Source organism: Scyliorhinus torazame, chromosome 2 (assembly GCF_047496885.1).
Source record: "Scyliorhinus torazame isolate Kashiwa2021f chromosome 2, sScyTor2.1, whole genome shotgun sequence".
Classification (NCBI taxonomy): domain Eukaryota; kingdom Metazoa; phylum Chordata; class Chondrichthyes; order Carcharhiniformes; family Scyliorhinidae; genus Scyliorhinus; species Scyliorhinus torazame.
Window position 1 is genome coordinate 203,298,732 of NC_092708.1, and position 26,904 is coordinate 203,325,635.

At 44.9% G+C, this 26,904-nt stretch overlaps 1 protein-coding gene across 4 annotated transcripts in view; it reads left to right on the top strand.

The window, feature by feature from the left end:
* pard3bb (par-3 family cell polarity regulator beta b) overlaps nt 1–26,904 on the top strand; it is a 1,556,033-nt gene that overhangs the window by 875,321 nt on the left and 653,808 nt on the right. For all 4 annotated transcript variants that reach the window (XM_072482810.1, XM_072482818.1, XM_072482833.1 and 1 more), the window contains 4 exons: nt 4,905–5,010; nt 7,886–7,994; nt 9,103–9,233; nt 23,207–23,251. In XM_072482810.1, coding sequence (XP_072338911.1) covers nt 4,905–5,010; nt 7,886–7,994; nt 9,103–9,233; nt 23,207–23,251 — 391 coding nt within the window. The remainder of the gene's footprint in view (nt 1–4,904; nt 5,011–7,885; nt 7,995–9,102; nt 9,234–23,206; nt 23,252–26,904) is intronic.

Below are 26,904 nucleotides of genomic sequence, written 5' to 3' on the forward strand. Positions count from 1 at the left end.
ATGCGCAGTTCTCCCGAAGATTTGACACGGAAGAAAGGCCTACTGTGCGAGTGTGGAGAGACAGTGTCACGACGTGTCCCCGCTGCGGACACGCCCACTTAAAAGGGCAATGTACAGCTTCTGGAAAACAATGTTTAAAGTGTGGCAAATGCAACCACTTTGCCTCACAGTGCAGAGCTGCACTGCAAATGAAGACAACAAGACAGAAACACATGAACTTCAACGTAAAAAGCATAGACTCAACGGAGCACAAAAAACCCAATGATGAGTATTCCTCGGATGAGGACAACCTCGCTTGCGACAACTCGTTTGTCGTGGACACGATCGAGACAATTGAGGAACATGACGCAACAATCGCCACGCCTCACCCGGTCAACAGCATTGATTCCAGCAGTGAGTGGACTGCGACTGTGCAAGTCAATGACTTTCCATTAGTCTTCAAGCTTGACACTGGGGCCTCAGCTAACCTCCTCACTAATAAGGATCTCCATTCAATTCCAGGAGACCATGAAATAATACCCACTGCATGTCGGCTGAAGGACTACTATGGCAATCAGATCGCCTCAAAGGGATCGTGCCATCTCCGGGTGGACAACAAGACGATACGCAAGCAGCTACGATTCGAGATTGTAGACGACAATAAATCATCACTGTTAGGCGTTCAGGCCTGCAAAGACTTGCAGCTGGTGCAACGCATTTACATGCACAGCCAGGATCCATTAAGCCTGGAAGCTAAAATCCACAGCATGCTACAAGAATACCCTGATGTATTCAAAGGCGTGGGCACCCTACCCTGCCAATACAAAATCATGCTGAAGACAGACGCCAAACCTGTCATTCAGCCGCCCAGGAGGGTTCCAACTCCACTGCGGGAGAAGTTGAAAGCGGAACTCAACAGAATGCAGTCACAAGGCTTAATATCGCGAGTCACACAATCGACTGACTGGGTTAGCTCCATTGTCTGAGTTAAGAAACTTTCTGGAGATCTTCGCATATGCATAGACCCGAAGGACCTGAACCAGAACATTTGCTGGGAACACTACCCCATCCCCAAGCATGAAGCAATCACATCTGAGATGGCGAATGCTCGTATCTTCACCAAATTCGACGCCTTGCAGGGATTTTGGCAGATATAGCTCGATGACTCGAGCAGATTACTGTGTACACACCATTCGGACTTTTCTGCTTCAATCTACTTCAATTGTCCACAATTTCAGAATGTCGAGTCAGAACTGATTGAAGTTGACGGACAGAGATCTTCCACAGGATAATGGAGAAAATGACCGAGGGCATCGAGGGTGTCAGAGTCTATGTGGATGACATCATCATATGGTCTACCACTGAAGAAGAACACCTCTGTCGTCTGAAGAAAGTGTTTCCGAGGATTCATAAATACGGTTTGAAACTGAACCAGGCAAAATGCACATTTGCGGAGGAGTCTGTAACCTTTTTGGGTGACACCATATCATCTCAGGGTGTCAGCCCTGATGAGGCGAAAATCACTGCAATATGGACCATGCAGACGCCACACAACAAGAAGGCGGTGCTACGATTTCTGGGCTTCGTCAACTTCCTCGGCAGGTTCATCCCAAACCTGTCCGCACGGACGGTAGCTTTACGCAATCTCCTACGAAAGACCACTGCGTTTGAGTGGACACAAGTCCACCGAAATGAATGGGTGGATCTCAAACAGCAACTAACGAGGGCACCGACCCTTGCTTTCTTTGACGCAACCAGACCCACCAAGATCTCCACTGACACCAGCCAGGATGGGATTGGCGCCGTTCTCCTCCAACAGGCCGACCAGTCTGACTGGGTCCTGGTGGCATACGCGTCCAGGGCCATGACCGTAACTGAGTGCAGATATGCACAAATCGAAAATGAATGTCTCGGACTCCTCACTGTGATTCTGAAGTTCCTTGACTAAGTCCATTAGTCCACAGGACGTTCCTCGCCACACAACGCCAGACAGTACTCTTGATGACATCAAACCGTCATCCCCACCACCCCCGTTAAGACACACTAGCAGAAGCCGTTTCCTCGTCACAAACCCGACCGGCTAGATTTGTAACAACACTTCAACACACCCACAAGACGAATATGAACGTTTCTCACGATGGACTCATAACACTGTTAATTGTTTCTGTATTACTTTATCATTTTCGCAGTGTGCAGCTTTGCTTATTCTCACCACTTGTTATGTACAGTTTTCTTGAGGCCAGTCTGAAAACATATCAAGTCAAAAGGGGGGGGGGGGGGGATGTAGTGATCTGTACATCTGTACATACATCTGCACATACACCAGGGACTGCAGCACAGATGTGACAGCCACAGCATCACTAGAGGGAGCATCAGAGACGGGTATAAAGGGTCGAGTCCAAGGCAGGATCCGCCTCTTTTAGAAGCACCGAGCTAGTGAGCAGCAGCACACCGGGATAGCTTAGCATAGGCAGTTTACCTTAGTTTCACTGGTTGACTGTTTTACATCTAGTTGAGCTCTGGAAGCAGAACAAACCCTTTGAATTAAGTGCCTGTGTTAACTGTAAGTCTACAGTCGTTATTCAGAATTTGAGAATAACATATCAACCATAGTGTCATGCTTTGTGATGCTGTTTGCCTCTGGGCTTACTTCACAAAGAGGTCAGCCAGAGTTAGTGTCTCGGCTGGCATGTGAAGATGATGGGACCCCTGACTTCCCGTGTCTGTGTAACTGTGCCTGATCACGAGTTGCTGCCATCCGGAAAGACTGAGCAAAGATGGTGGGGTTGGGGGAGAAGGAGCAGAAACTTGCAAACATTAATATTTCCGAATGCTGGAAAAAGAAAAATTGTCAGAAAGCTTTTTGCAGAGAAATTCCTAGTAAGACTGATTTAGAAGAATGAAGTCTCACAAATCCTCTTAACTTTCGATGAGATCGACCATCGGGCCAGATCCTTTCTCTTCATTTAAAGAGAATATTTTTTTTTATTTAAGCGGAGGACATAGATTTAAGATAATTGGCAGAAGACTCGGGGGAGATGAGGAGGGCTTTTTAAAAAATTCCACATATGCCGTGAGTTGTTGTGGTCTGGAATGCACAACTTTAAAGGGTAGTGGAAGCAAATTCAACAATAACTTTCAAAAGGGAATTGAATAATATTTGAAAAGGAAACACTTAGAGTGCCATGGTGAAAGAATGGGGCAGTGGGGTTAATCGGTAGCTCTTTCACATGCTCGGTGGGCTGAATGGTCTTCTGTGCTCTAATTCTATTTTGGGTAGCCCTTCTGACTTTGTGCTGTTGTTCCCAGCATTCCAGAAGCAACACCCATGAATAATCGCTGGGTGCAGACGTAAATATTTTTAACCAAGTGACTGTGGGTTCGACTAAAGGTCATCTGTGTGACTGAGCTTTCTTTATATTTACTGACCAATGGGAAAACGGGAAAAAAGTTGAGTCATTAGATAGTGGGGGCAAATGCAATTTCTTTATTCTGAAACTCACATGAAGACATTATGATGGACCATAATTGATCATTCAGTGCTTATGTTCGGTTTTGGGGGAAAAATAGCTCCTTGCTGCTAACTTGACTGACAATTAGTCTTCTCTGATAAAAGACCATTGCATATATCTCCCCCTAAACATATTATTACACTCACTTCTCTATGCTGTTCTGGAAAAGCGCCTTAAACGGTAAATGCTTGCTGTGCGTAGATCATGGGTTATGTATATATTTGTTTCTTCCTCCCAGTGATCTGTCAGTTGTGTGGACTCGCCCTTGGAGTTCTGTAGGAACTTCAAGTGGGGGCTGATCAACAAAGCAGATGTGTTTTGATCATGTTAACCAGGATCATTCTCATGGGGTGGGGTTGCTTCCTTGTTCGTTTTGACTTGGTTTGTGACCCATAATAACCCAATTGCTGTTTCCTGAGTTCTGTTGATTTGTCTCTCCTGCTCTATCCTCTTCCTGCCTCTCTCCCACTCTCGCTTGCACTCTCTCCCCCTCTCGCTCCATCCCATTCCTCTCTCCTCCCCATTCCGTCTCTCCCTCTTCCATTTGCCCCCTCTCCCCCTGTCGCACTTGATCGTTATCCTTTCTCCCCCTCCCTTCTTGTCTCCCCCTCATGTTTTATAATTTTTTTCTTTCCGCATGTCTTTTTTCTGTCTTTCTGCCCCAAGTGAAGATAGTATGCTGAGAAGATGTTCACCAACATCAATTGGCAGCTCTTGGAAATGAGCAAATCATTCGTATACTAACCAATGGAATAATAACCTAGCAATAACCTAACAGCATTCACATAGTTAATAATAATAATAATAATAATCGCTTATTGGCACAAGTAGGCTTCAATGAAGTTACTGTGAAAAGTCCCTAGTCACCACATTCTGGCACCTGGGATTTTCCATCCAATGGAAGTGCGCAAGTCTTCAAGAAAGCATGAGGAACCAAGTCGAGAAATTTTTAAAATGTCAATAAAGGTACGCTCGACATGTTTCATGCCTACCTCTGTGTTAAGATTAACTTAACACTTAATGCTGTAGCATCATCTTGCAGGACTAGGAGATGGGGAGAATGGGGATCAAGAGAAGACCCACTCAACAATGAAATGAGAAAAGTTTTTGAAGAGATTTCTTAAACTGTTCAATTAAGGAGCTCCAGGCCAGCAGTGATCTGGTCTTAAAATTTGCCATGGAAACACAATGCCATCCACTGGTTAAAGTAAACTTGAGACCGCTAATGTTTTGTGGGCCTCCTTTGACTTTGAAAAATGACGCGCCTGTTCCATGTGCAGTGGTAATTTATCGGTTCCAAAACTGTAGCACTGTAAATATTGGATATCAGATGGCTTTAATCAGAAAGTCAGCATTGTTGAACAAATGTAAATGTGCTCCATGTGAGTTGATTAATGTGTTTTGTGTTCTTAGGATCATCTGGAGGTTGGTGTTGTGCAGAATCACAACGCTCGCAGCAGTAATGGTACCAGCCAATGGCATACCCAATCACCTGGTTTCCAAGAGAGGGTGACAATAGGTAAGCTCCTGTACAGTAGAAACAAATTCATTTATCTAGCAGGGTTAAATTATCAGGACAGGTTACATAGATGAAGGCTGGGATTTTCTGTATTGGTTGGCTGGCTAGTTCGTGATGTGGAGTGACGCCAACACTCAATTCCCGTACTGGCTGAGACTATCCATGAAGGCTCCGCCTTCTCAACCTTGCTCCTTGCCTATGGTGTGGTGACCCTCCGGTTAAATCACCACCAATCAACTCTCTCTCAAAAGGGGAGTTCCTCTGCAACTGTGGAAAAATTTCATTTCTTGAGTACAGAAGACCAATGAGTGAGGGATTTGAGGTGCTTCAGATGAGTCATGAACTAGATAATGAGCCGTAAGTTTAAAATTAGATCTAGGTTTTTCCAGGGGTGTTGTCAGGGAGCACTTCACACAGAGTGGAAATCTGGAACACTCACTATCTTAAAAGGCTGTTGAGGCTGGGATGTTAATTGAAAATGACAAAATTGGGATTGATAGATTTTCGTTAGGTTATTTGGGATTAGGGAACCAAGACAGGTGGATGGAATTAAACGTATCAGCCATGATCGCATTGAATGGCCTATTTCTGTTCCTTTGCACCAAGTTTACAATGCATTAATTTATTGCATAAATAATTAATAGCTGAATTATATGCAATGTTTTATAAAGAGGAAGATTTTTAGGTATTGAAAGCTTACGAATTGCAGGCTATTAGTTTACATCAGTGGTTCCATTCACTGCTGATTTTTTTTTGGTCCAGTCAGGCTATCATTTCTGAGCTGCCAGGAAAACAAATGATACGCTAAGAAAAACAGCCAGTCAAGGATGAATGACATACCATGTAGAATTTCGCCAGGATTTTCCAGCCTCGTCGCAGCAGGAGCTGCTACGAGAGATTTGGTGGCCCAGCCAAAAGTCCATTGACTTTCGGCAGGGCTGAACGATCCCAGTGGTGGACAGGGCTGGAAAATCCCATCTTGTATTTCTGGATTTTTGAAGGTGGACAGAGAAGATTCTTGCAAGGACCTTATTTGGAAATAGAATATGTGAGATAGATCCAAGGGTAAGGTAGATCGTGGGCCGAACATGTTTGATGGGCCATGTGGCTATATCTTCTTCCACGCTTTGTTGTACTTATTTTGTTCCTATGCACTTTGAAAACTGCATTGCGGTTAGCAGATAATTGAAAGAGGAAACCATAAAAGCATAAGGAATAGCTGGAGGAGTCTCCCTCAAGCCTGTTCCAACATTCAATAGATCATTGCTAAGCTCTGACCTTAACTCCATTTTCCTGCCTACTCATCATGACCCTTGATTCCCTGATGTCCAGATATATTTTGAGCTCAGCCTTCGATATAAACCAGCCTTCGGGCCACAGTGGGCTAAACAGCTGGATTGTAATACAGAACAATGCCAGCAGTGCGGGTTCAATTCCCGTACCGGTCTCCCTGAACAGGCGCCGGAATGTGGTGACTAGGGGCTTTTCACAGTAACTTCATTGAAGCCTACTTGTGACAATAAGCGATTATTATTATATGACCAATGACTTGAGCATCAAGAACCCTCTGAGGTAGAGAATTCCAAAGAATCACATCTCTCTAGCTTTGCAGCCACCTCTTTTAAACAGTTGGATGTTGGCCATTAAGTCCAGGTGACATGTTGGTTTTTAGTCCCATTAATTTGACCTTTATAGTATTGTTAACCACTTTAGTTAGCCACAGCTGCAGTTTTCTCATGGAGTCTTTGTTTGTCAATGGAATTTGTATTCATTGCGAATTTTGAAATATTGATGTAAATACTAACCATAACTCACATTGTTTTACTGGTTGCATGCTGGCATGCAACAAAACCAGGACGATCTCCTTATGTATTTAGCTTCTCTTTTTCTCTTACCCACACTCACCCAACCACCTTCATCAAATCCGTCATCCATTTTGAGAATACAACTGAGTTGGGTTATGGATATCAGAAAACAGGGAAAATCCCTATGGAAGTCAATTTTATTTTTTGCATTCCTTACAATCCTCACCATTGCTGGTCCTTAATTCTTCAGTAACTTACATGCTTATTACTCTCAGTCAAGCATCCACATTGGCACTAAATGGCCTAATGTCTGCTTCAAGTATTTAGCAACAACAAGCGGGAAGGTAAGGGGTGAGCCGACATTTATCCAGCGCTGGTTTGTGTTCTCTGAATGTACCAATGCGCTTCACTATCATTGAGTTACGTTTATGGAGCAGAGTAATTTAATGTTGTGTAGGCAAACCTCAGATAGCAAACTCCAGTGAAACACATTCCCTGACCAAGCATAAAAGTGCAGCCATCATCATCATTGTTTGTCACACCATAACTGCTTCCAAGATCAGATGCTGTTAATTATCTCAAAAGTACAAGATATTGATGGGGTATTCTATCAAGTCTTGGTTCCTTGTGTTTGCCTGTGCTCTCCACACTTGCATTTGTGTCATTTCTCAGCTTCCACTTGGGTAATATTGTCAAAATCTCTTCCACCCCCAGCTCTTGCTCAATTTAGAGTATATTAGTTATATCTTTTTAAAGGTCCTGAAAACAGCTCTTTTAATGGAATCGAGTTCTTCAAGAACATGGGCATTATTTCACTCTATAGCAATCCGCAAAGGTTTTTGGGTTAAGACATTTTCAGAGACACTTTCTAGCCTCTTGGAAATGTGTCCAAGCAGCACCTGATAGAATTATAATGCCTGTTATTTTGCATCTGCTTTTTTTATTGAAGGTAACCCTTCTTTCCCTCTCTTCATTCCCTCTAATTGTGTGGGATATAATAAGCAAAACTGTTTCTAAATCTTCCAGTTACCAGGGCACTATTTTGCAGTCCTGTTTGTTTATGTTTTCAGCGAATGATGACAAGGAGATTGAAATTCCACCTCCTGTTCCACCACATCCCGAAGAAGAGGAGGCCACCACGGGAGTGTACAAAATGTGGTCTTTTCATGAAGACAAGAGGTTCGTAACCAGAAGTTAGCCCTAGTAATTAATTTGGTGTAACTATAGCTTGCTGGAGGTACTAATTGAACTTCGACTGATGTTAATTAAGCTTGGTAAGCTTCTTGGAGAGAAAAACACAAAACCTGCCTTTATATAGCACCTTTCATGATCTCAGAATGTTCCGAAGCACTTTGAAAGCCATGAAAGTATTTCAAATATGTGGGGTGGGATTTTTTGGCAGCGACCGGAAATTTCTGCCCAAGGTCAGTAGTCCTTCACATGGTCCCCATCCCGTCCGTAACAATCTTGTGGCGGTCTCCACCGAAAAATCCAGCCCTGTAGTCACTGTTGTAATTGAGGAAATGTGGGAGCCAATTGACACAAAGCAAGGTCATGCAAACAGTATTGTGATAATGACCAGATAATCTGTCACAGTGATATCATTTGAGGGATAGATATTGAGCACAGATGCAGAGAAGAAAGCAACTAAAACTTTACATCGGAACTAAATATTGATAATTGATGACCATTTACTTTGGACGTTAACATTAACTCTTGCTGGACAAAATTGAGGAAAGAGAAAATGGATAATAGAAATGCCTGGTATTTGTGCTACCCAGTTATGAGCCATGTCACTCAATCTGAAGTCTCTGCAGAGTGACTAATGTTCTGTTGTGTTTTTAGAGTATTTGTCACTGCTAGATTTTGTATGTCAATGATTTATGCTGTGAGATTGAGTATCTTTTGGAATATGCATTCGACTGAATGCCAGAGACATTCTAGAGCAATAGCCAAACTCCTGTGCCACTGGACATCATTTGAGTAGCTATTCTATCTTTGCAAGGGTAATAATAGGTCACGAGCCAGGCATTTCTTTAATTTAGTCCCTCGAGTGCTTTTTGTGCTTAAGTCTCTGGAGTGGGACTTGAATGCACAACCTTCTACTTTAGAGTCAGGAATACTACCCACTGAGCAAAGGCTGACCACGTCACTAAGAATTCAGTAGAACAATGAATGCCCAATACTGTGACCCCATGTTTGCAGTTCATAGCTACCACAATGCTGCCATATGTTTTTTTTAAAATATATATTATTTAATTATGCCTTACTCTTGCTGTCTCCACAGCTCTGACCTCAGTTCTGCTTCAGAGCTGCTGCAACAAAGGCCGATGGCTGGAGCTGCAGAAAGGCAGACCAGCAACACTGTCAAGCAGCAGTCTCCTGGCAAAATCAGAAGTTCGAAGAGTATGGATTTGGGTAAGCGCCAACTTTCCAACCTGTCACTCACAGAACCAATTAAAATAGAACAGAGAGAAGATAAATTAAAAATAGTTTGCGCCCTATTGTCATTTAACGTGCCAAAACTGAGTGGATTATAGATGTCATCTGAGCCCCCAGGATTAAATTAAATCCTTATGCTCTCCCTGCCATCTGTAGCTCTCTTGTAATCTATACTGTGGTCTTAATAAAATGAAAGTAGCGTTAATGATAGTTAAAAGTAACACCAAAGTGACATTGATTGAAGTTGGGGACAGACTGAATTGATATCACAGTGAAGTGCGGTCTTTATAGAATTCACAGGAGAGTATAACTGGATGATGATTATTAAGTTCCAAATATTAGAGGTTTAATCACACCAGCCTGGCAAGATCCCTCCATGCTCCTGCTCAGTCTCATTTCTATTAGACTCCATGCTGAAAGGTACTTTTAATAATAATGGGTATTGTAAACTGGCTGCACCAGACAACAACAAATTGCATTTATATGGTGCCTATCACAACAAAATGGGCCAAGGAGTGATTATCAAACCAGGTGGGAACACGAGGGTCTTCCAGTCACTGCGCTTGAGGAATCTTGGCAATTTTGGGTTGCACGTTTCTGTGTGTGTGACCTGCTCGTTGGGGGTTTCAACCTTACTATGACAGCACAGAAGCAATAAATCTATGTAGTTGTGCGTCAATGGCCTGTAATGTCCTTGGGCTGCTTTGTGTGTGCCTGAGATCTAACTTGGTCACTGGGTCAAAATGCAGTAGGCAGTGGTTCACAGAATTAACACAATAGGCCTCCCTTCCTATTCCTTCTGCCAAGCGCTCAGGGTTTGGCAGATAACATGCAAAATAAAAATTCTGACAGATCTTTTCCTGGCTAGTGGAGGGAGTTTCTTAAGGGCGGCCAACGGTCTCATCAAGAGTGCAGAGCCGAAATTTAGAAAAAGGCGGCAATGGGGCAGCATGTGATGCTGTGGTTAGCACTGGGACTGCGGCGCTGAGGACCCGGGTTCGAATCCCGGCCCTGGGTCACTGTCCGTGTGGAGTTTGCGCATTCTCCTCATGTCTGTGTGGGTGTCACCCCCACAACCCAACCACGCTAAGTTGTCCCTTAATTGGAAAAAAATAATAATTGGGTACTCTAAGTTTGTTTTTAAAAATTGAAAAAGGTGACAATTCCCACGACACAGGGCTGCACAGTGGTTAGCGCTGCTGCCTCACAGCACCAGGGATCCGGGTTTGATTCCGGCATTGGGTGACTGTCTGTGTGGAGATTGCACGTTCTCCCCGTGTCTGCATGGGTTTCTTCCGGGTGCTCCATTTCCTCCCACGTTTCGGAGATGTGCAGATTAGGTGGGGTTACGAGGGAGTGGGTCTCGGTGAAATTTCGATGGGCCGAATGCCTACTTCTGCACTGTAGAAATTCTCATAGCAGCATGGTGGCACAGTGGTTAGCACTGCTGCCTCAAAGCGCCAGGGACCCGGGTTCTATTCTGGCTTTGGGTGACTGTGTGTAGTTCCTCCCTGGCTACTCCAGTTTCCACCCACAGTCCAAAGATGTGCAGGTTAGGTGGATTGGCCATGATTGTCTTTTCATATCCAAAGGTTTGGTGGGGTTGCGGGGCTCGGGTGGGGAAGTAAACCTAGGTGGGGGTCTCTTTCAGCGAGTCAATGCAGACTCGATGGGCTGAATGACCTCCTGCACTGTGGGATTGTAAGATTTGATGGCAGCAGTGTAAGGCTGAGGAAGACGTCGAGAGACACCATTTGTGGTCTTCCATTCCAGTTTGCATTGAACAATGCTGCTTTAACGTTTTAAGTGGCAAGTCGCGACTTCCTTCTTTTCTGATTGCAGCCACGATTCCTATAATCTACCAAATATGATTCCCTGTAATTATTCTGTGATTTCTGAGAGCTCTACTTACTTCAGACTTAATTATAATGGGCAGTCTCTACACTGTGTAGAAGCCAAAATCATTGCTCACCAGGCTGATGCACTAAAATGCTGTATAAAGTGGACATTGTGGTCACGTTTGATGGGCATACCTTTTAGCATGCATGTCATTGTTAACCACTCAAAGAAGTTTGAAAGCTTAATCGAACGATATGTGAATGCGATCCACTAGTGCAACGTATTTTGTAGAGGTGACCTTACTTGGTAGAACCATGGAACTTGTTTGACCCCTTTGATATTCCTGCTCTTTGGAAGCATTATCTAGTTTGTCACACTCCCTGTTCTTTCCCCATTAGCTCTGCAAATTTGCCCTTTTGAGCATATATCCAATTTTCTTCATAAAGTTACTATTAAACCTGCTTTCACCACCCTCTTAGGCAGTTTATTCCAGATTCTAGCAACTCCTTACGTAAAACAATTTCTACTCATTATTAATGGGGCAGTAGTACGGGCAGCACGGTAGCACAAGTGATTAGCACTGTGGCTTCACAGCGCCAGGGTCCCAGGTTCGATTCCCTGCTGGGTCACTGTCTGTGTGGAGTCTGCACGTTCTCCCCTTGTGTGCGTGGGTTTCCTCCGGGTGCTCCCACAGTCCAAAGACGTGCGGGTTAGGTGGATTGGTGACGCTAAATTGCCCTTAGTGACCAAAAAAGGTTAGGAGGGGTTATTGGGTTCTGGGGATAGGATGGAAGTGAGGGCTTAACTGGTTCGGTGCAGACTCGATGGGCCGAATGGCCTCCTTCTGCACTGTAAATTCTATGCACTATGTACTAATGCAGTGTCCTGTATTTTTTTATTGTTAATTATCCAGCAACTATGTCTGCTGATTACCACCCTCTTGTCTGTGGAAGCAATTTCTCCCGATCTAACTGTATCAAAAACCTGGCCAGGACATTTAGGATGGTGGGGTTTCTCTTCTCGTCATCTGAAGGGTCAGTGTGGAACATGTCCCCACTGACACTGCCTGCCCTGCTGCTATTTAATGTTCCAACAAGCATTAATTGGGCGAACGTCCTGCCTCCAGCCCTCACTCAGGAGGAAGGTCCCGCCGCAGACAGATTGACCAGTGGTTCTCTAGTCCCTGCAGTGCCTGAAGCTACAGTGAAGAGAAATGGAACTTCAACCAAATTCCAGCGCCTCAGTCCCAGGAGCCCAGGACCAGATATGTTTTGGGGATCTTAAGAGATGGAGCGTAGGTGATGCACGGGGACTGGGCAGAGGGGGTTTAGGGTGTTGTTGCAAACGCCAGAGTGGGAGGAGGAGCTGCATTGACCGCACCGGGATGGGGGGTAGCGCCCGATGTTGAAAGGGGACTATTGATAGAGGAGTGCCCCCCCTCCCTCCAGCCCTCACACTGGAATTCCTTCGCCAGTCTGAAATTGAGGCTGAGCAGGATGTGGGCAATAATTGGCCACTTCAAGGCCTCAATTGGGGCGCAGGATAGCCTAGGCCTTGTTTCGGCCTAGCGCAAAATTATGCAGTGACTGGGGCGGGTGGAAACCTAGTCGGAAGCCGAGCAGAGAACCTCCCCACCCCACCTACAATCCTGGGGGATTAAAATTCTGCCACCCCCCATAATTTCTCCTTAACCTTCTCCTCTGTGAGGAGAAAACGCCAATTAGAGACTGTGCTTTTTTTAAATGCATTTAATGATTTGTTGGAAAAAAACAGCTTTTCCGTAAACTATTGCATTTTGCGTGGTGAAGGTACTCCCATTGGTGGGTAGAAAATCTTCTACCCAGTGACGTAAAAATGGTGATTATAGGGGCAGGGCAGGATGGTATGAATGATGGAACAGGCTCAAGGGGCTGAGCGCCTGTTCCCACGTTCCTACCCCAGGGCAGACCACTGATTCAGAAAAGGATAGAGTCGACAGAGAAAACTGTGAGGCTGTGTGCAGGAGAGAATTTGATTGCAAACTAAATCTTACTTTAAATTATGTAAAGACATACATGAGAGGAAAGGCCAGTGCAGCTGAGGCAAAGAGTACCTCGCACAGGTTTGACTTCCTTGCTTAGAGCAGTTAAATCCAGTAGGTCAGGTGCATTCCTTTGTAAGTTCAAGTGTCTGGTCAGATAGCATGAGTTTGGATAATGGCTGTAAGTCATTAGGGCAGTACTCTGCAGATGAACTCTTACACTTGGACATTGATTTATGATCTGGTGCTTTCTCTTAATCACTTCTTTCAAGTGCATGTCTAGATGAGAGTAAGGGAAAACAATACCCATCCCTGCACAAAACCAGGACAAGCAATTCACTCGATACGCCATGTCCAATTTGACTCAGTATTTGTTTGCATGGCGTCTAAGTGCACAGGCTACTGTTTAGAAAGGAGCTTTGGCACTGCTATTTTCTTGCTTGGAGGTTCTAAAATTTAAAGTGAACCCTGAAAGCTCAGAGATGCCAGTGACAACGGCACCCTTATAAATATTGCCAACAGCCATTTGATGAAAAAGAACGCAGTGCAATTAATGACCATACAGGATTGTTCGACCTGAATGTGGAGGTTACATTTTGTCCAAATTGCAGGGTGGGAAATGTTGGTTTTATGTTGGTGCAATGTTGCTCTCTACCGATTTCAACAGAGTGGAAATTCAGATTTTTTACATTAAATTCATGCGGATGCCACTAGCCTGGGCGGCATTTATTCCCCATCCCTAATCACCCTTTGGACTGAGTGTCTGCTTGGCCTTTCAGAGTTAATTGGCAACCACATTGCTGTGGATCTGGAGTTGCTTGTCGGCCAGACCAGGTAAGGATGGCAGATTTCCTTCCCTAAATTACATGAGTGAACCAGATGGATTTTTACGACAATCGACATGGTCATCATTGAACTTTTAATTCCAGATTCTTATTGAACTCAAATTCCACTATCTGCCATGATGGGATTTGAAGCCAAGTCCCCAGACCATTACCCTGGTTCTCTGGACTGCTAATCCAGTGACAACACCACTATGTAACTGCTTCAACCTGTAAATCCATCAGTTTCCGAATGGGCAGGTTTGGTTCAGATTTTCCGCCCATCATGTTTTATTTTCTGTTCCTGATGTATGTTTTCCCCCGGCACTCTGCACTTCCAGTAGCTGATGCTAAACCTTGCCCAAATGGATGGGTTGTTCAACTTAATGTTCAGGTCTCAGATGGGTATCTTTCCATTAAGGGGTTTATGTGAGGGAGTAATTTGGGCCTGAAACACCCTTCTAATTTTGTACCCCACCTTGCTGTGTGAGCCTGCCTGATTCTTGCTAAACCATCTCTTGCACTCATCAACTCCCAATGCCAGAAATCAACGTTTGTGAACGGTGTTCCTACTGCTTGGTCCAGCAGTATTGCTGAGTTCCAGCAGGTTCAGCTGTGTTTTGTAGCAATAGCAGGAATAACATTTATGGCCAAGGGTGGTATCATGACAGGTACAGGCTTGGAGGGCCGAAGGGCCTGTTCACATGCTGCATTCTTTGTTCTTGTTCTGATATTGTATTGTTAATGTGGGGGACATTGCACTGCAGGAACTCAACAAGGCTCCTTAGGCAGCACCTTCCAAACCTATGGCCACCATCTAGAAGGACAAGGGCAGCAGATGCATGGGGACACCACCACCTGCAGGTTCCCTTCACCATCATGACTTGGGAATATACAGCCCATTCTTCAACTGTCGCTGGGTCAAATCTTGGAACTCCCTCATTAACAGCACTGTGGATGTGCCTACATCACATGGACTGCAGCAGTTCAAGACGGCATCTTGCCACCACTTTTTTAATGGCAATTAAAATTGGGCATTTGCTGCCCAAGCCAACGACTCCAACATCGCAAGAATGAATTGTTAAAAATGCCCAAGGCCGTTCACAGGATTGTGATCAGACATACTTGACCGCCATCTATAGAAGGAGATAACTAGGATAGGTGACGAAAGCTTGCCGAAGAGAGAGGTTGATGGTTGAGAGATTTACGGCAGGATTTCCAGAGCTTTGGTTGAGACAGATGGAGGTATAGCTGTGAGTAATGCTGAAAACTGGCGATGTGCAAGAAGTCAGAAGTGGAGTGGAGAAAGATAGGTCTCGGAGCATCGTCGGGTTCAACAAGTTACAGAAATAAAATTGAAGTCTTGCTTGAATAAGAACCAATTTGGGTCAGCAAGCACAGGTTTGGTGGGTGAGAGGGACTTGGTGCGAGTTAAGATAGCATACAGGCAGCATAGTTTTGAATGATCTCAGCTGTAAGGAGGGTGAGGGGACACCAATGATCTGCCTCCATGGTAATTTACAAATGAGTACAGCATAATACAGATTTTAAACTTTGTATTCAGTAATGTCGAAGCCAATCTGTGATATGTTTTAAATTAATGAATACCTCCCACACAATGTTAGATACATCTTGGTACCCACTCAGTTCATGTTGGTTACATGTGGCTAAATACTAGGTATTACTTAGGTTTTATTACTTAGGATTTAATATTCTGCATCAATTTGGGTGGTTGTAAGCATTTCCTGGAACTGCAACATCTTTTTTTATTTCTGGTTTATAAGCCAGTCCCAGCACTTTATTGCCTGTAGAAATCTAGGTTCACAGCAAAGGACCATTTATCATCTTTGCATGATCAGATATCTCCAGTTGTAAGCAAATTTTCAGCTGAAGTAAATCTCTACTAACTATGTGGGGTTGTCCAGCTTGAGTTTGCTTGTGAGGTTACGGGGAACTGCGGTTGTTCTATTCGGCAATTTGTTGCCGCCAATCCCTTTTGCTCACCTTGCTCTGGAACCTGTTGCTCCAGGTACTGCCAAATAAATCTCCTGGATATAGATCTTCCTGCATTGCGGTTGGATTGGAGATTAGACTTGGAGGGGGGGTTACGAGGTGATCTTGGAAAAGCAGGTGAATCTATTTAAGCATCGGTTTTATTTAGCTACTTTTAGTTATTTAAAAAAAAGATAGAATCCATTCCTGTTGAAGGTGACATATTGAGGTGGAATCTGTTATGGGAGTCCATGCATTCCCTGAATCGTGGCTTTCACACCAACAATTCAGTTGTCCCACTCGCCCTTCCCTGTCTATTTGTCCGCCACCCAGCTTTGCAAAGATAAGGGGAGGTTGCTTGATTAATAAGGGATCAGAAGTTGCAGGGAAAAGGGAGGAGAAGGGGATGAGAAACGTATCAGCCATGATCAAATGGCGGAGCAGATTTGATGGGCCGAATGGCCTAATTCTGCACCTTTTTTTAAGGTCTTCTAGACTAAGCACCCATCATGGTAACTAATTCTGTTTAACTATGACATGGGCGGAGCATCATCACATGTGTTGGGGAAACTGCCGAAATAAAATTGGCCTCTTTTGTGTTCTTCCTATTCTGGGAAATGCCTGAAGAATGGCATCTATGATGAAAAGGGGAGAAAATAATGAAACCGGGATTCCCAAGTGCATCTTTAGTTCTGAGGAACCTTCTTGCCAATTAAGGATTGCAATCTCTGTACAATCACTTTAAGTTAAAGTCCTTTCAGCCGCCAATGAATGATATTGAGTGCTTCAAATATTTTCAGAATTTACTGACCAGAAATATTTTGGTCTGTGCTGACCCAGCGAAACCATTTGGCAGGATTGGGCAAGAGTAAAATCAGTTCCTGGACCCTGTTTAAAGTCTATCATTGCCACTGCCCTCACTCACCTTTGTTGACGTAGAGTGAAAGCAGAGTCAGAATTGGCCTGATGATGTCCATAGTCAAGGACTACTGTCATGCATGAAGAATGGCACATGTCGAATACCGTGTCCAGTTCCGATGTACAAGGATGTAGAGGCACTGGAAGCACTGCAAAAGAGATTTACGAGAAACATACCCAGAACTGAAAGTGTGTAATTATCAGGGAAAACTAAACTGGGGCTCTCTCCTCTGGATAAGAATAGTAACCTTTAAATTGTGACATGTTTGTTTGGGTAGCAGCAGAGAAATTGCTTCTGCTGTGCAAGAATCCAAAACCAGAGGTCATAAATATAAGATTACCACTAATCCAAGAAGGACTCCAGGCAAAACCTCTTTACCAAGCGAGTTTTTAGAATGTGGAAACTCGCTACCTCATTGAGGCTAATAACGCAGATTTATTTAATAAGAGACTGGAAATATATATAAGGGAGAAAGGAATAAAAAGGTATGCTATAATAGTGTTAGATGAAGGTAGCTGGAAGAAGGCTCGCATGGAGCATAAACTCTGGAATGGGCCGGTTTCTGTGCTATAAATTCCATGTCACTCCATGAAATGGAAGGACGACCAAAATCAAAGATAACTTGGCTGACTGTAGGTGATTTCATGAGTCTGGTGTGGTTCATGAAACCGGTATGCAATTTTAATCCTTCCTGGCGCCCCTTGACAGCAGCTGCCTGAGTGTTGTATTGCAACTGCAAAATACAATTTCGCATTTAACGTTAAATAACACTACATCAAAGTGAAAATATAATCTGTGGACACTGAATAATTCATGAAGTTACCTGTTACTTGTTCTGATTAGCATAAATCACTGAATTTGTTTGTTTACATTAATATTTAAGTATGTGTGCTGTGTGCAAATGTAAAAGCTGAGCATAGTTTGCCCTAAGGACTTAATGTTAGTCGATAAGTGGGTGCACCTCCTGGTGGCATGGTGCCTGACCCAATTGCCTTCCTTTCCAAGGGTGAAAATGATCAGATGATTACAAAGGTGACTGATGAATAAAAGATAATGAGAGGGGAAGCTGTGACAAATAGCTCATGTACCAGCCTCCCCGAACAGGCGCCGCAATGTGGCGACTAGGGGCTTTTCACAGTAACTTCATTTGAAACCTACTTGTGACAATAAATGATTTTCATTTCATTTTGCATTTTCAAACCATTTTCTAGTATAACTCCTTGAATGTTTGTCGTGCTGTGGAAGCAGTCAGGTAGGGTAAAAATCCAAGTGGCAACTTTGCAAGGTGCACCAGGCAATATGTAATAAGGAACATTGAATGAGAAAAACTATGCTTGGATTTAATGGTGAATTAGAGTTGCTAGAGCAGATGAAAAAGAGGCTTGGAGCCGTGGGGCGGGGGCGTGGGGGGGGGGGGGGGGTGCGGTCAAGAGGAGGGCAGTGAGCAGGGAGGAGTCTGTCGTGGAATATGAAAATAAAGGCTTGCATTTATATAGCACATTTCATGATCTCAGGAAATTCCAACACTTTTTAAAACTTGTTTTTTTTAAGTGTAGTCAATGTGGCAAACACAGCAGCCAAATTATTGTTTATGGTATCTTGCTGTGCGCAGTACGATAATGACCAGATCATTTATAGCGATAATGCTTGAGGGGTGAAATATTGGTAGGACGCTGAGGAGAACCCCCCCCCCCCATTCTTTTTCGGGAATAGTGCCACAGGAATTTTTATGTCCGCTAGTGAGAGCAGATACAAACAAAGAAACAAAGAAATGTACAGCACAGGAACAGGCCCTTCGACCCTCCAAGCCCGTGCCGACCATACTGCCCGACTAAACTACAATCTTCTACACTTCCTGGGTCCGTATCCTTCTATTCCCATCCTATTCATATATTTGTCAAGATGCCCCTTAAATGTCCCTATCGTCCCTGCCTCCACTACCTCCTCCGGTAGTGAGTTCCAGGCACCCACTACCCTCTGCGTAAAAAACTTGCCTCGTACATCTACTCTAAACTTTGCCCCTCTCACCTTAAACCTATGCCCCCTAGTAATTGACCCCTCTACCCTGGGGAAAAGCCTCTGACTATCCACTCTGTCTATGCCCCTCATAATTTTGTATACCTCTATCAGGTCGCCCCTCAACCTCCTTCGTTCCAGTGAGAACAAACCGAGTTTATTCAATCGCTCCTCGTAGCTTATGCCCTCCATACCAGGCAACATTCTGGTAAATCTCTTCTGCACCCTCTCTAAAGCCTCCACATCCTTCTGGTAGTGTGGCGACCAGAATTGAACACTATACTCCAAGTGTGGCCTAACTAAGGTTCTATACAGCTGCAACATGACTTGCCAATTCTTATACTCAATGCCCCGGCCAATGAAGGCAAGCATGCCGTATGCCTTCTTGACTACCTTCTCCACCTGTGTAGCCCCTTTCAGTGATCTGTGGACCTGTACTCCTAGATCTCTTTGACTTTCAATACTCTTGAGGGTTCTACCATTCACCGTATATTCCCTACCTGCATTAGCCCTTCCAAAATGCATTACCTCACATTTGTCCAGGTTAAACTCCATCTGCCATCTCTCCGCCCAAGTCTCCAGACAATCTAAATCCTGCTGTATCCTCAGACAGTCCTCATCGCTATCCGCAATTCCACCAACCTTTGTGTCGTCTGCAAACTTACTAATCAGACCAGTTACATTTTCCTCCAAATCATTTATATATACTACAAAGAGCAAAGGTCCCAGCACTGATCCCTGTGGAACACCACTGGTCACAGCCCTCCAATTAGAAAAGCATCCCTCCATTGCTACCCTCTGCCTTCTATGGCCTAGCCAGTTCTGTATCCACCTTGCCAGTTCACCCCTGATCCCGTGTGACTTCACCTTTTGTACTAGTCTACCATGAGGGACCTTGTCAAAGGCCTTACTGAAGTCCATATAGACAACATCTACTGCCCTACCTGCATCAATCATCTTAGTGACCTCCTCGAAAAACTCTATCAAGTTAGTGAGACACGACCTCCCCTTCACAAAACCGTGCTGCCTCTCACTAATACGTCCATTTGCTTCCAAATGGGAGTAGATCCTGTCTCGAAGAATTCTCTCCAGTAATTTCCCTACCACTGAAGTAAGGCTCACCGGCCTGTAGTTCCCGGGATTATCCCTGCCACCCTTCTTAAACAGAGGAACAACATTGGCTATTCTCCAGTCCTCCGGGACATCCCCTGAAGACAGCGAGGATCCAAAGATTTCTGTCAAGGCCTCAGCAATTTCCTCTCCAGCCTCCTTCAGTATTCTGGGGTAGATCCCATCCGGCCCTGGGGACTTATCTACCTTAATATTTTTTAAGACACCCAACACCTCGTCTTTTTGGATCACAATGTGACCCAGGCTATCTACACCCCCTTCTCCAGACTCAACATCTACCAATTCCTTCTCTTTGGTGAATACTGATGCAAAGTATTCATTTAGTACCTCGCCCATTTCCTCTGGCTCCACACATAGATTCCCTTGCCTATCCTTCAGTGGGCCAACCCTTTCCCTGGCTACCCTCTTGCTTTTTATGTAAGTGTAAAAAGCCTTGGGATTTTCCTTAACCCTATTTGCCAATGACTTTTCATGACCCCTTCTAGCCCTCCTGACTCCTTGCTTAAGTTCCTTCCTACTTTCCTTATATGCCACACAGGCTTCGTCTGTTCCCAGCCTTTTAGCCCTGACAAATGCCTCCTTTTTCTTTTTGACGAGGCCTACAATATCATTCGTCATCCAAGGTTCCCGAAAATTGCCGTATTTATCTTTCTTCCTCACAGGAACATGCCTGTCCTGTATTCCTTTCAACTGACACTTGAAAGCCTCCCACATGTCAGATGTTGATTTGCCCTCAAACATCCGCCCCCAATCTATGTTCTTCAGGTCCCGCCTAATATTGTTATAATTAGCCTTCCCCCAATTTAGCACATTCATCCTCGGACCACTCTTATCCTTGTCCACCAGTACTTTAAAACTTACTGAATTGTGGTCACTGTTACCGAAATGCTCCCCTACTGAAACATCTACCACCTGGCCGGGCTCATTCCCCAATACCAGGTCCAGTACCGCCCCTTCCCTAGTTGGACTGTTTACATATTGTTTTAAGAAGCCCTCCTGGATGCTCCTTACAAACTCTGCCCCGTCTAAGCCCCTGGCACTAAGTGAGTCCCAGTCAATATTGGGGAAGTTGAAGTCTCCCATCACCACAACCCTGTTGTTTTTACTCTTTTCCAAAATCTGTCTACCTATCTGCTCCTCTAACTCCCGCTGGCTGTTGGGAGGCCTGTAGTATACCCCCAACATTGTGACTGCACCCTTCTTGTTCCTGATCTCTACCCATATAGCCTCACTGCCCTCTGAGGTGTCCTCTCGCTGTATAGCTGTGATACTCTCCTGAACAAGTAACACAACTCCGCCTCCCCTTTTACATCCCCCTCTATCCCGCCTGAAACATCTAAATCCTGGAACGTTTAGCTGCCAATCCTGCCCTTCCCTCAACCAGGACTCTGTAATGGCAACAACATCATAGTTCCAAGTAGTAATCCAAGCTCTAAGTTCATCTGCCTTACCCGTAATGCTCCTTGCATTAAAACATATGCACTTCAGGCCACCAGCCCTGCTGTGTTCAGCAACTTCTCCCCGTCTGCTCTGCCTCAGAGCCACACTGTCCCTATTCCCTAGTTCTCCCTCAACGCTCTCACCTTCTGACCTATTGCTCCCGTGCCCACCCCCCTGCCATACTAGTTTAAACCCTCCCGTGTGACACTAGCAAATCTCGCGGCCAGGATATTTATGCCTCTCCGGTTTAGATGCAACCCGTCCATCTTATACAGGTCACACCTGCCCCGGAAGAGCTCCCAGTGGTCCAGATAACAGAAACCCTCCCTCCTACACCAGCTGTTTAGCCACGTGTTTGTCTGCTCTATCTTCCTATTTCTAGCCTCAAAACAAACAAACAATGGTTTCATGGTCATCATTGGACTTTCAATTTCAGGTGTTTTATTGAGATGGAGCTGGGGGCTCGATTTAACGTCTCACCTGAAAGACTGTGATGAATGTAGGCATTTCAGATATATTATATGTAGTTGGTGCAATAAGGTTAAAAGCCTGGGTTAATATGTGACTGCTGCAGTCATGTTTTTAGAAGTCCTGGTTTGAAAGGCAGCTTGACTTTTTGGAGACAGGTGCAATTAAAGCATCATAAAAGTTGGGCTAATGCAATTTTCTTTATATCAAGAAAGTTCCCTGGTGAGTAGATGATTTAGAAGCATTGTGTTTAGCTTTAGTAAGATGATGTTGTAATGGCAGGAGCCAGGGGCTGAAGAGACCAGGTGTTGAGTTTCCAGTTTTGCGTCCAGTTAAAAATTTGACTGCGGACAGGCCAGCACCTGCTCTCAAAACAGTGAGTTTTGACCTGTCTGAGGGCAAACGAGCAGTTTATCTCAAAAAAGGGAGTTAAAGATTTGCCTCTGAATAGGACAGGAGCATTTTCTCAAAGGCTGGTAGGTTAAACAGTACTCTTCAGAGAGGCAAGAATCTGCAGGCTGTTTCCTGACCGGATCTTTCTCTCTCCAATCAGCCTTTTGAATGGATCTCTATTAAGCAAGTATTCCTGGGTCTGCCAACAGTATTTAAAAATGGATTTTGATCAGAGATGGGTTTTGCTTGAGTGGAGATAAAACAAAGCAATTAAGATGTATTGTTTTACAGGCAGTGGTTGGCATTGCTGCCTCACGGCGCCAAGGTCCCAGGTTCAATCCCGGCTCTGGGTCACTGTCCGTGTGGAGTTTGCACATTCTCCCCATGTTTGCGGGGGTTTCGCCCCCACAAGCCAAAGATGTGCAGGGTAGCTGGATTGGCCATGCTAAATTGTCCCTTAATTGGAAAAAATGAATTGGGTAATCTAATTTTTTTTTAAAAAATTATTGTTTTACTGTCATTGTTGAGCACTGTTTAGTGGGTAATTATAAGGTGTTCTCTTGTCTGAGGTTAAAGTTAATTTAATCCTTTGTTAGTAATAAAGTTTGTTTGAATGTACCATATCTCTATTTGTGCATGGTGTCACTCCTAGAGCAAGATATCCTTTCCTCGCAGTCTTATAAATAAAACAAAATATTGGGGTCTCTGTCCTTTATCCTAGCAACTGTTGGGATATTGCCCAGAATCGTAAAAGACGGCATCTCCAACAGTGCAGTTCTCACTCTACTTAAACTCATGGCTCTCTGACTCAGAGGCGAGAGTTGCTGCTACCAACTGAGCTTCAGCTGAAGGGAAAGACAGAAGGTATTCCAAGGAAATAATTAAAAATGTTTTTCTTTGTTTGTTCCAGTGGCAGATGAAAGCAACTTTGGTTCTCTGGCAATACATCAACAAGGTAAGATGCTGGAAGGTTTATCTTTGCAGTAATTCATTCCCATTGGTGCAATATTTGGTTTACTCTGTGTTCACAAGTCTATCTGATTTATTGAGCTACTTCAATGTTTTTTCATAAAATGTCCTCTGTTTGCCACAAAATATGGTGCAGAAGCTAAATCTCAAGTCAGTTTATTTTCCTTCAATATTGTGACATTGAATCATATGGGGTGAAATTTAGAATATCAGCCATTGTGTTTGGCATCCAAAATTGTGTCCTCTAAAGCCAAACACTCCAGCTACCCAGCTAACATCTCCTTCTTAATCTCACACAGCTATACACACTTTAAGCAGCAGGAAAGACCCCTCACCTGTGCAATATAAAGGAATCATCAGTTAATTGCTGGTTGATCTCCTCTGGTTGTTGCATTGATTCTAAAAGTATTTGATGCTTTCTATGGTTGTTTAGAATTCCTGACATGGCATGGCAATGCTCAAAGCTTTTGATGACATCAAGGTCTCCACACAAACCATTTGCGCCAAGACATCTGTGCAGTTGTAGTCAGTCCCTTGGAACATGGCATGATTTGTAGAATGAACAGAGGTCATATGGAGTCGGACAAGTTGCTGGAAGTGGGAGTAGGATAAGAGGGAGATTTCAGAATGCCAATCTATCCAGGGTATTTGGGAGAGCAATTATCCTACCCGAAGATCAGCAAGGAACAATGGGCTCAATTTTACCGCGGGTTTCGGGACCCTGACGTTAGGTGCAGTTGGGGGTCTCGAGCCAGCACTTTCTGGCAGTGAGATTGGCTCGGCATCTTCCTGGAGTCGGTTTCATAATTGGCAAACTCCAGGCTCACCATTCCAATTAAGGACAGAATATAGATACTGTCTGTCCAACCAGAAGCAGCTGCATTGGGAATGGTGGGTGCTGCTGAGATTGAGGGTTTGAGAGAGTGCCTCGATTTTTAGGCACCCTTGGACACATATAAATAATGAAAAATCAGCTGGACCAAGCAGACAAAAGCCTATGGATAGCCCAACAAGAATGCGGGAATAGCCATCACAGCTCCCTCTTTGGAACATGGGGTCTCTGGCTGCATTGCAGCGCAGGAAATTTGCCCTTAATAGGACCTCCAATTATTTAAGTTGGTTGTCCGCCCTATTCGTTGGGCAGCAGACTATGTATGGTCCAGATACTGGGAAATATCCCGGTCAATGGTCTGCATCGAGAGCCATCCCGATGCAGCTCTGCACTAATTTCCCCACCCACCTGCTCCCTAACCTGCTACCCTGGGACCGAAAGAATTCCGCCCAATTCACGCCGCCAGGATTTTCCAGTCTCGCTGACGGCGTACTCCCGCTGCGGGTTTCCCAGTAGTGAGGGTTGATTTCAACGGGAAATCCCTTTTTGGGTGCCGCATATCAAATCCATCCAATGCTGCAAATGATGGGGATTCCATACCCTCAGCCACCATGTGGTATGTGCCAAACAAGCAAATAATCATGCAAGTCAATGCTCAATATCATGAACTGTTTCCTGCTCTGCCTCCAGGGTCCTGGGGCTTAACTCTTGGTGTTGCCATCCACATCTATCCACCGCTGCTGCCTTCTGAGCATGTATCTGGAGGTCCTGCTGATTCCCTGCAGATACAGACCTCTCTCTTCCTTTACACCTTCTCCACTGAGTGGAGTGTCTTTTGAAAGGATGCCAATGCTAGGGTGAATAAAGAAGTGACTTTTAAATCAGATCTTGCATTTTTAAATCCTTCTGCAGAGAAAAAGGAAAGAAGGGAAGACTTGCATCTATATAGTGCTTTTCACGACCACCAAATGTCTCAATGTCTCTTTATGGCAATGCAGTACTTTTTTAAAGTGTGTAATCGTTGTACTGTGAACTGCACTGTTATTTGTGCCTTATTGTGGCATAATTTCTGATTTGCATTCTGTTCTTATTGAGCCCCTGTTACATGTAAGTGCACAATTTGCGGATGATTTTGAGCCCATGTTAACCATCAGCGAGAGCAGCGACATGGGCAGAAAGTTCGGCGAACCTCATTTTAATATATTATAATATGATTAACAAACCCTGCTGCCAGGATCCTCTGGGCCGGGGCGTAGGGGTTCAGTATCTGCACCTTGAGGAGTTGGGCCGCTTGCAGGCCTCCAGGTCTTGAGGCTGGTATGCAAGTAGTACTTCCCGTGTTCTCCTTGCTGACCTTGTGGCGATATAACCGCCAAAGGATGGCCCTTCCAGAGTGGCAGCTAGAAAGTGGGTGGGATCAGGTGAAGCCATAGTGTCAGCTCTGTGAGGTTCTTGGTGGGGTCCCATGAGAGGCTGAGCTGAATGGGCAGATTGGACGACTCTGACAAAGGGGTGTTTTCCAGCTTCATGAGGCCTGAAGACCCTCGCACGAGTGAAGACAACTGCAATGAGAATGAACCCCCACAGGGTTCAGGAGCACTGTGAAGCCAGAGGGCAAGAGCTGCATGGAAGTTCAAAGCCACTGGTTATGATGGCCAGATTGTCTGTGATTCGTGCCTGGGTGGCTGGATATTCAAGTTGGAAGGCTCATTTAATCTGCAGCCTATGTGAGCTGGGGGGAATGAGGGTGTTCCCTAAGGATGAAGTTGACCTGCTGTTATCAGCCTTCACAAATATCATCTGTGCTTCACCTCCCATAAGGGGAAGCCAGTTGCCTTCCTTGATGAATCAATTCTGCCAATTCAGTCAGCATTGCAATGCATGAGTGTGCCACTCATTGGCTCAGTGCTGGACCACATGATCCACCTGACTAGACCAACACGGTCCCGCGCCAGGCCATTTATGACGACATTCGCCTGTCTGGGACCTCATCCGTCACTCTTAGAGGGCTAGTTGTCAAGTGTCTTCCTGTCTCTTGACCAGGAGGAGGCATTCAACATGAATGAAATGAAAATCGTTTATTGTCACATGTAGACTTCAAATGAAGTTACTGTGAAAAGTCTAGTCGCCACATTCCGGCGCCTGTTTGGGGAGGCTGGTACAGGAATTAAACCGGTGCTGCTGGCCTTGTTCTGCTTTACAAGCCAGCTGTTTAGCCCATCGTGCTAAACCAGTCCCACATGGTGGATCACAAAAACTTATTCAGAACTCTGTGCGCATTTGGGTTCATGGCACACACTGTTGCCCGGATCTAGCTTCTGTATGTCGCTGTGGAGTGTCTTGTTAAGGTTAATGGGTGCCCCTATGGCGCCCCTTCGCTTTGGGAAAGGAGTGTGTCAGGGCTGTCCCTTGTCTGGACAACTGTATTCTATCTGCATGGAATCTTTCCTGTTCCTCTTGCGGAAGAAGTTGTCAGGATTGGTTCTGCATGGGCCGGGCATCGGGATGGTCCTCTCGGCCTACGTTGATGATGTGCTCCTCATGTTTATGGACCCTGCTGACCTGTGGAGGATGCGCGACTGGCGGGCTGTGTACTCTGTTGCATCCTCTGCCGGGATCAACTGGGCCAAGTGTTCTCGACACGTGGTAGGTCCGTGGCGATTGACCCCCTCCAGAGGAACTCGGGCGACTTCCGGGTGCGGCAATGACCAGCTGAGTAGCACGTTTCGGCAGCTCCCGTTGGAACGGACCTTTGGGCTCTTAATAGGAGCCCCAACGGCAATTTAAACGGCAAAAACACTGTGCGG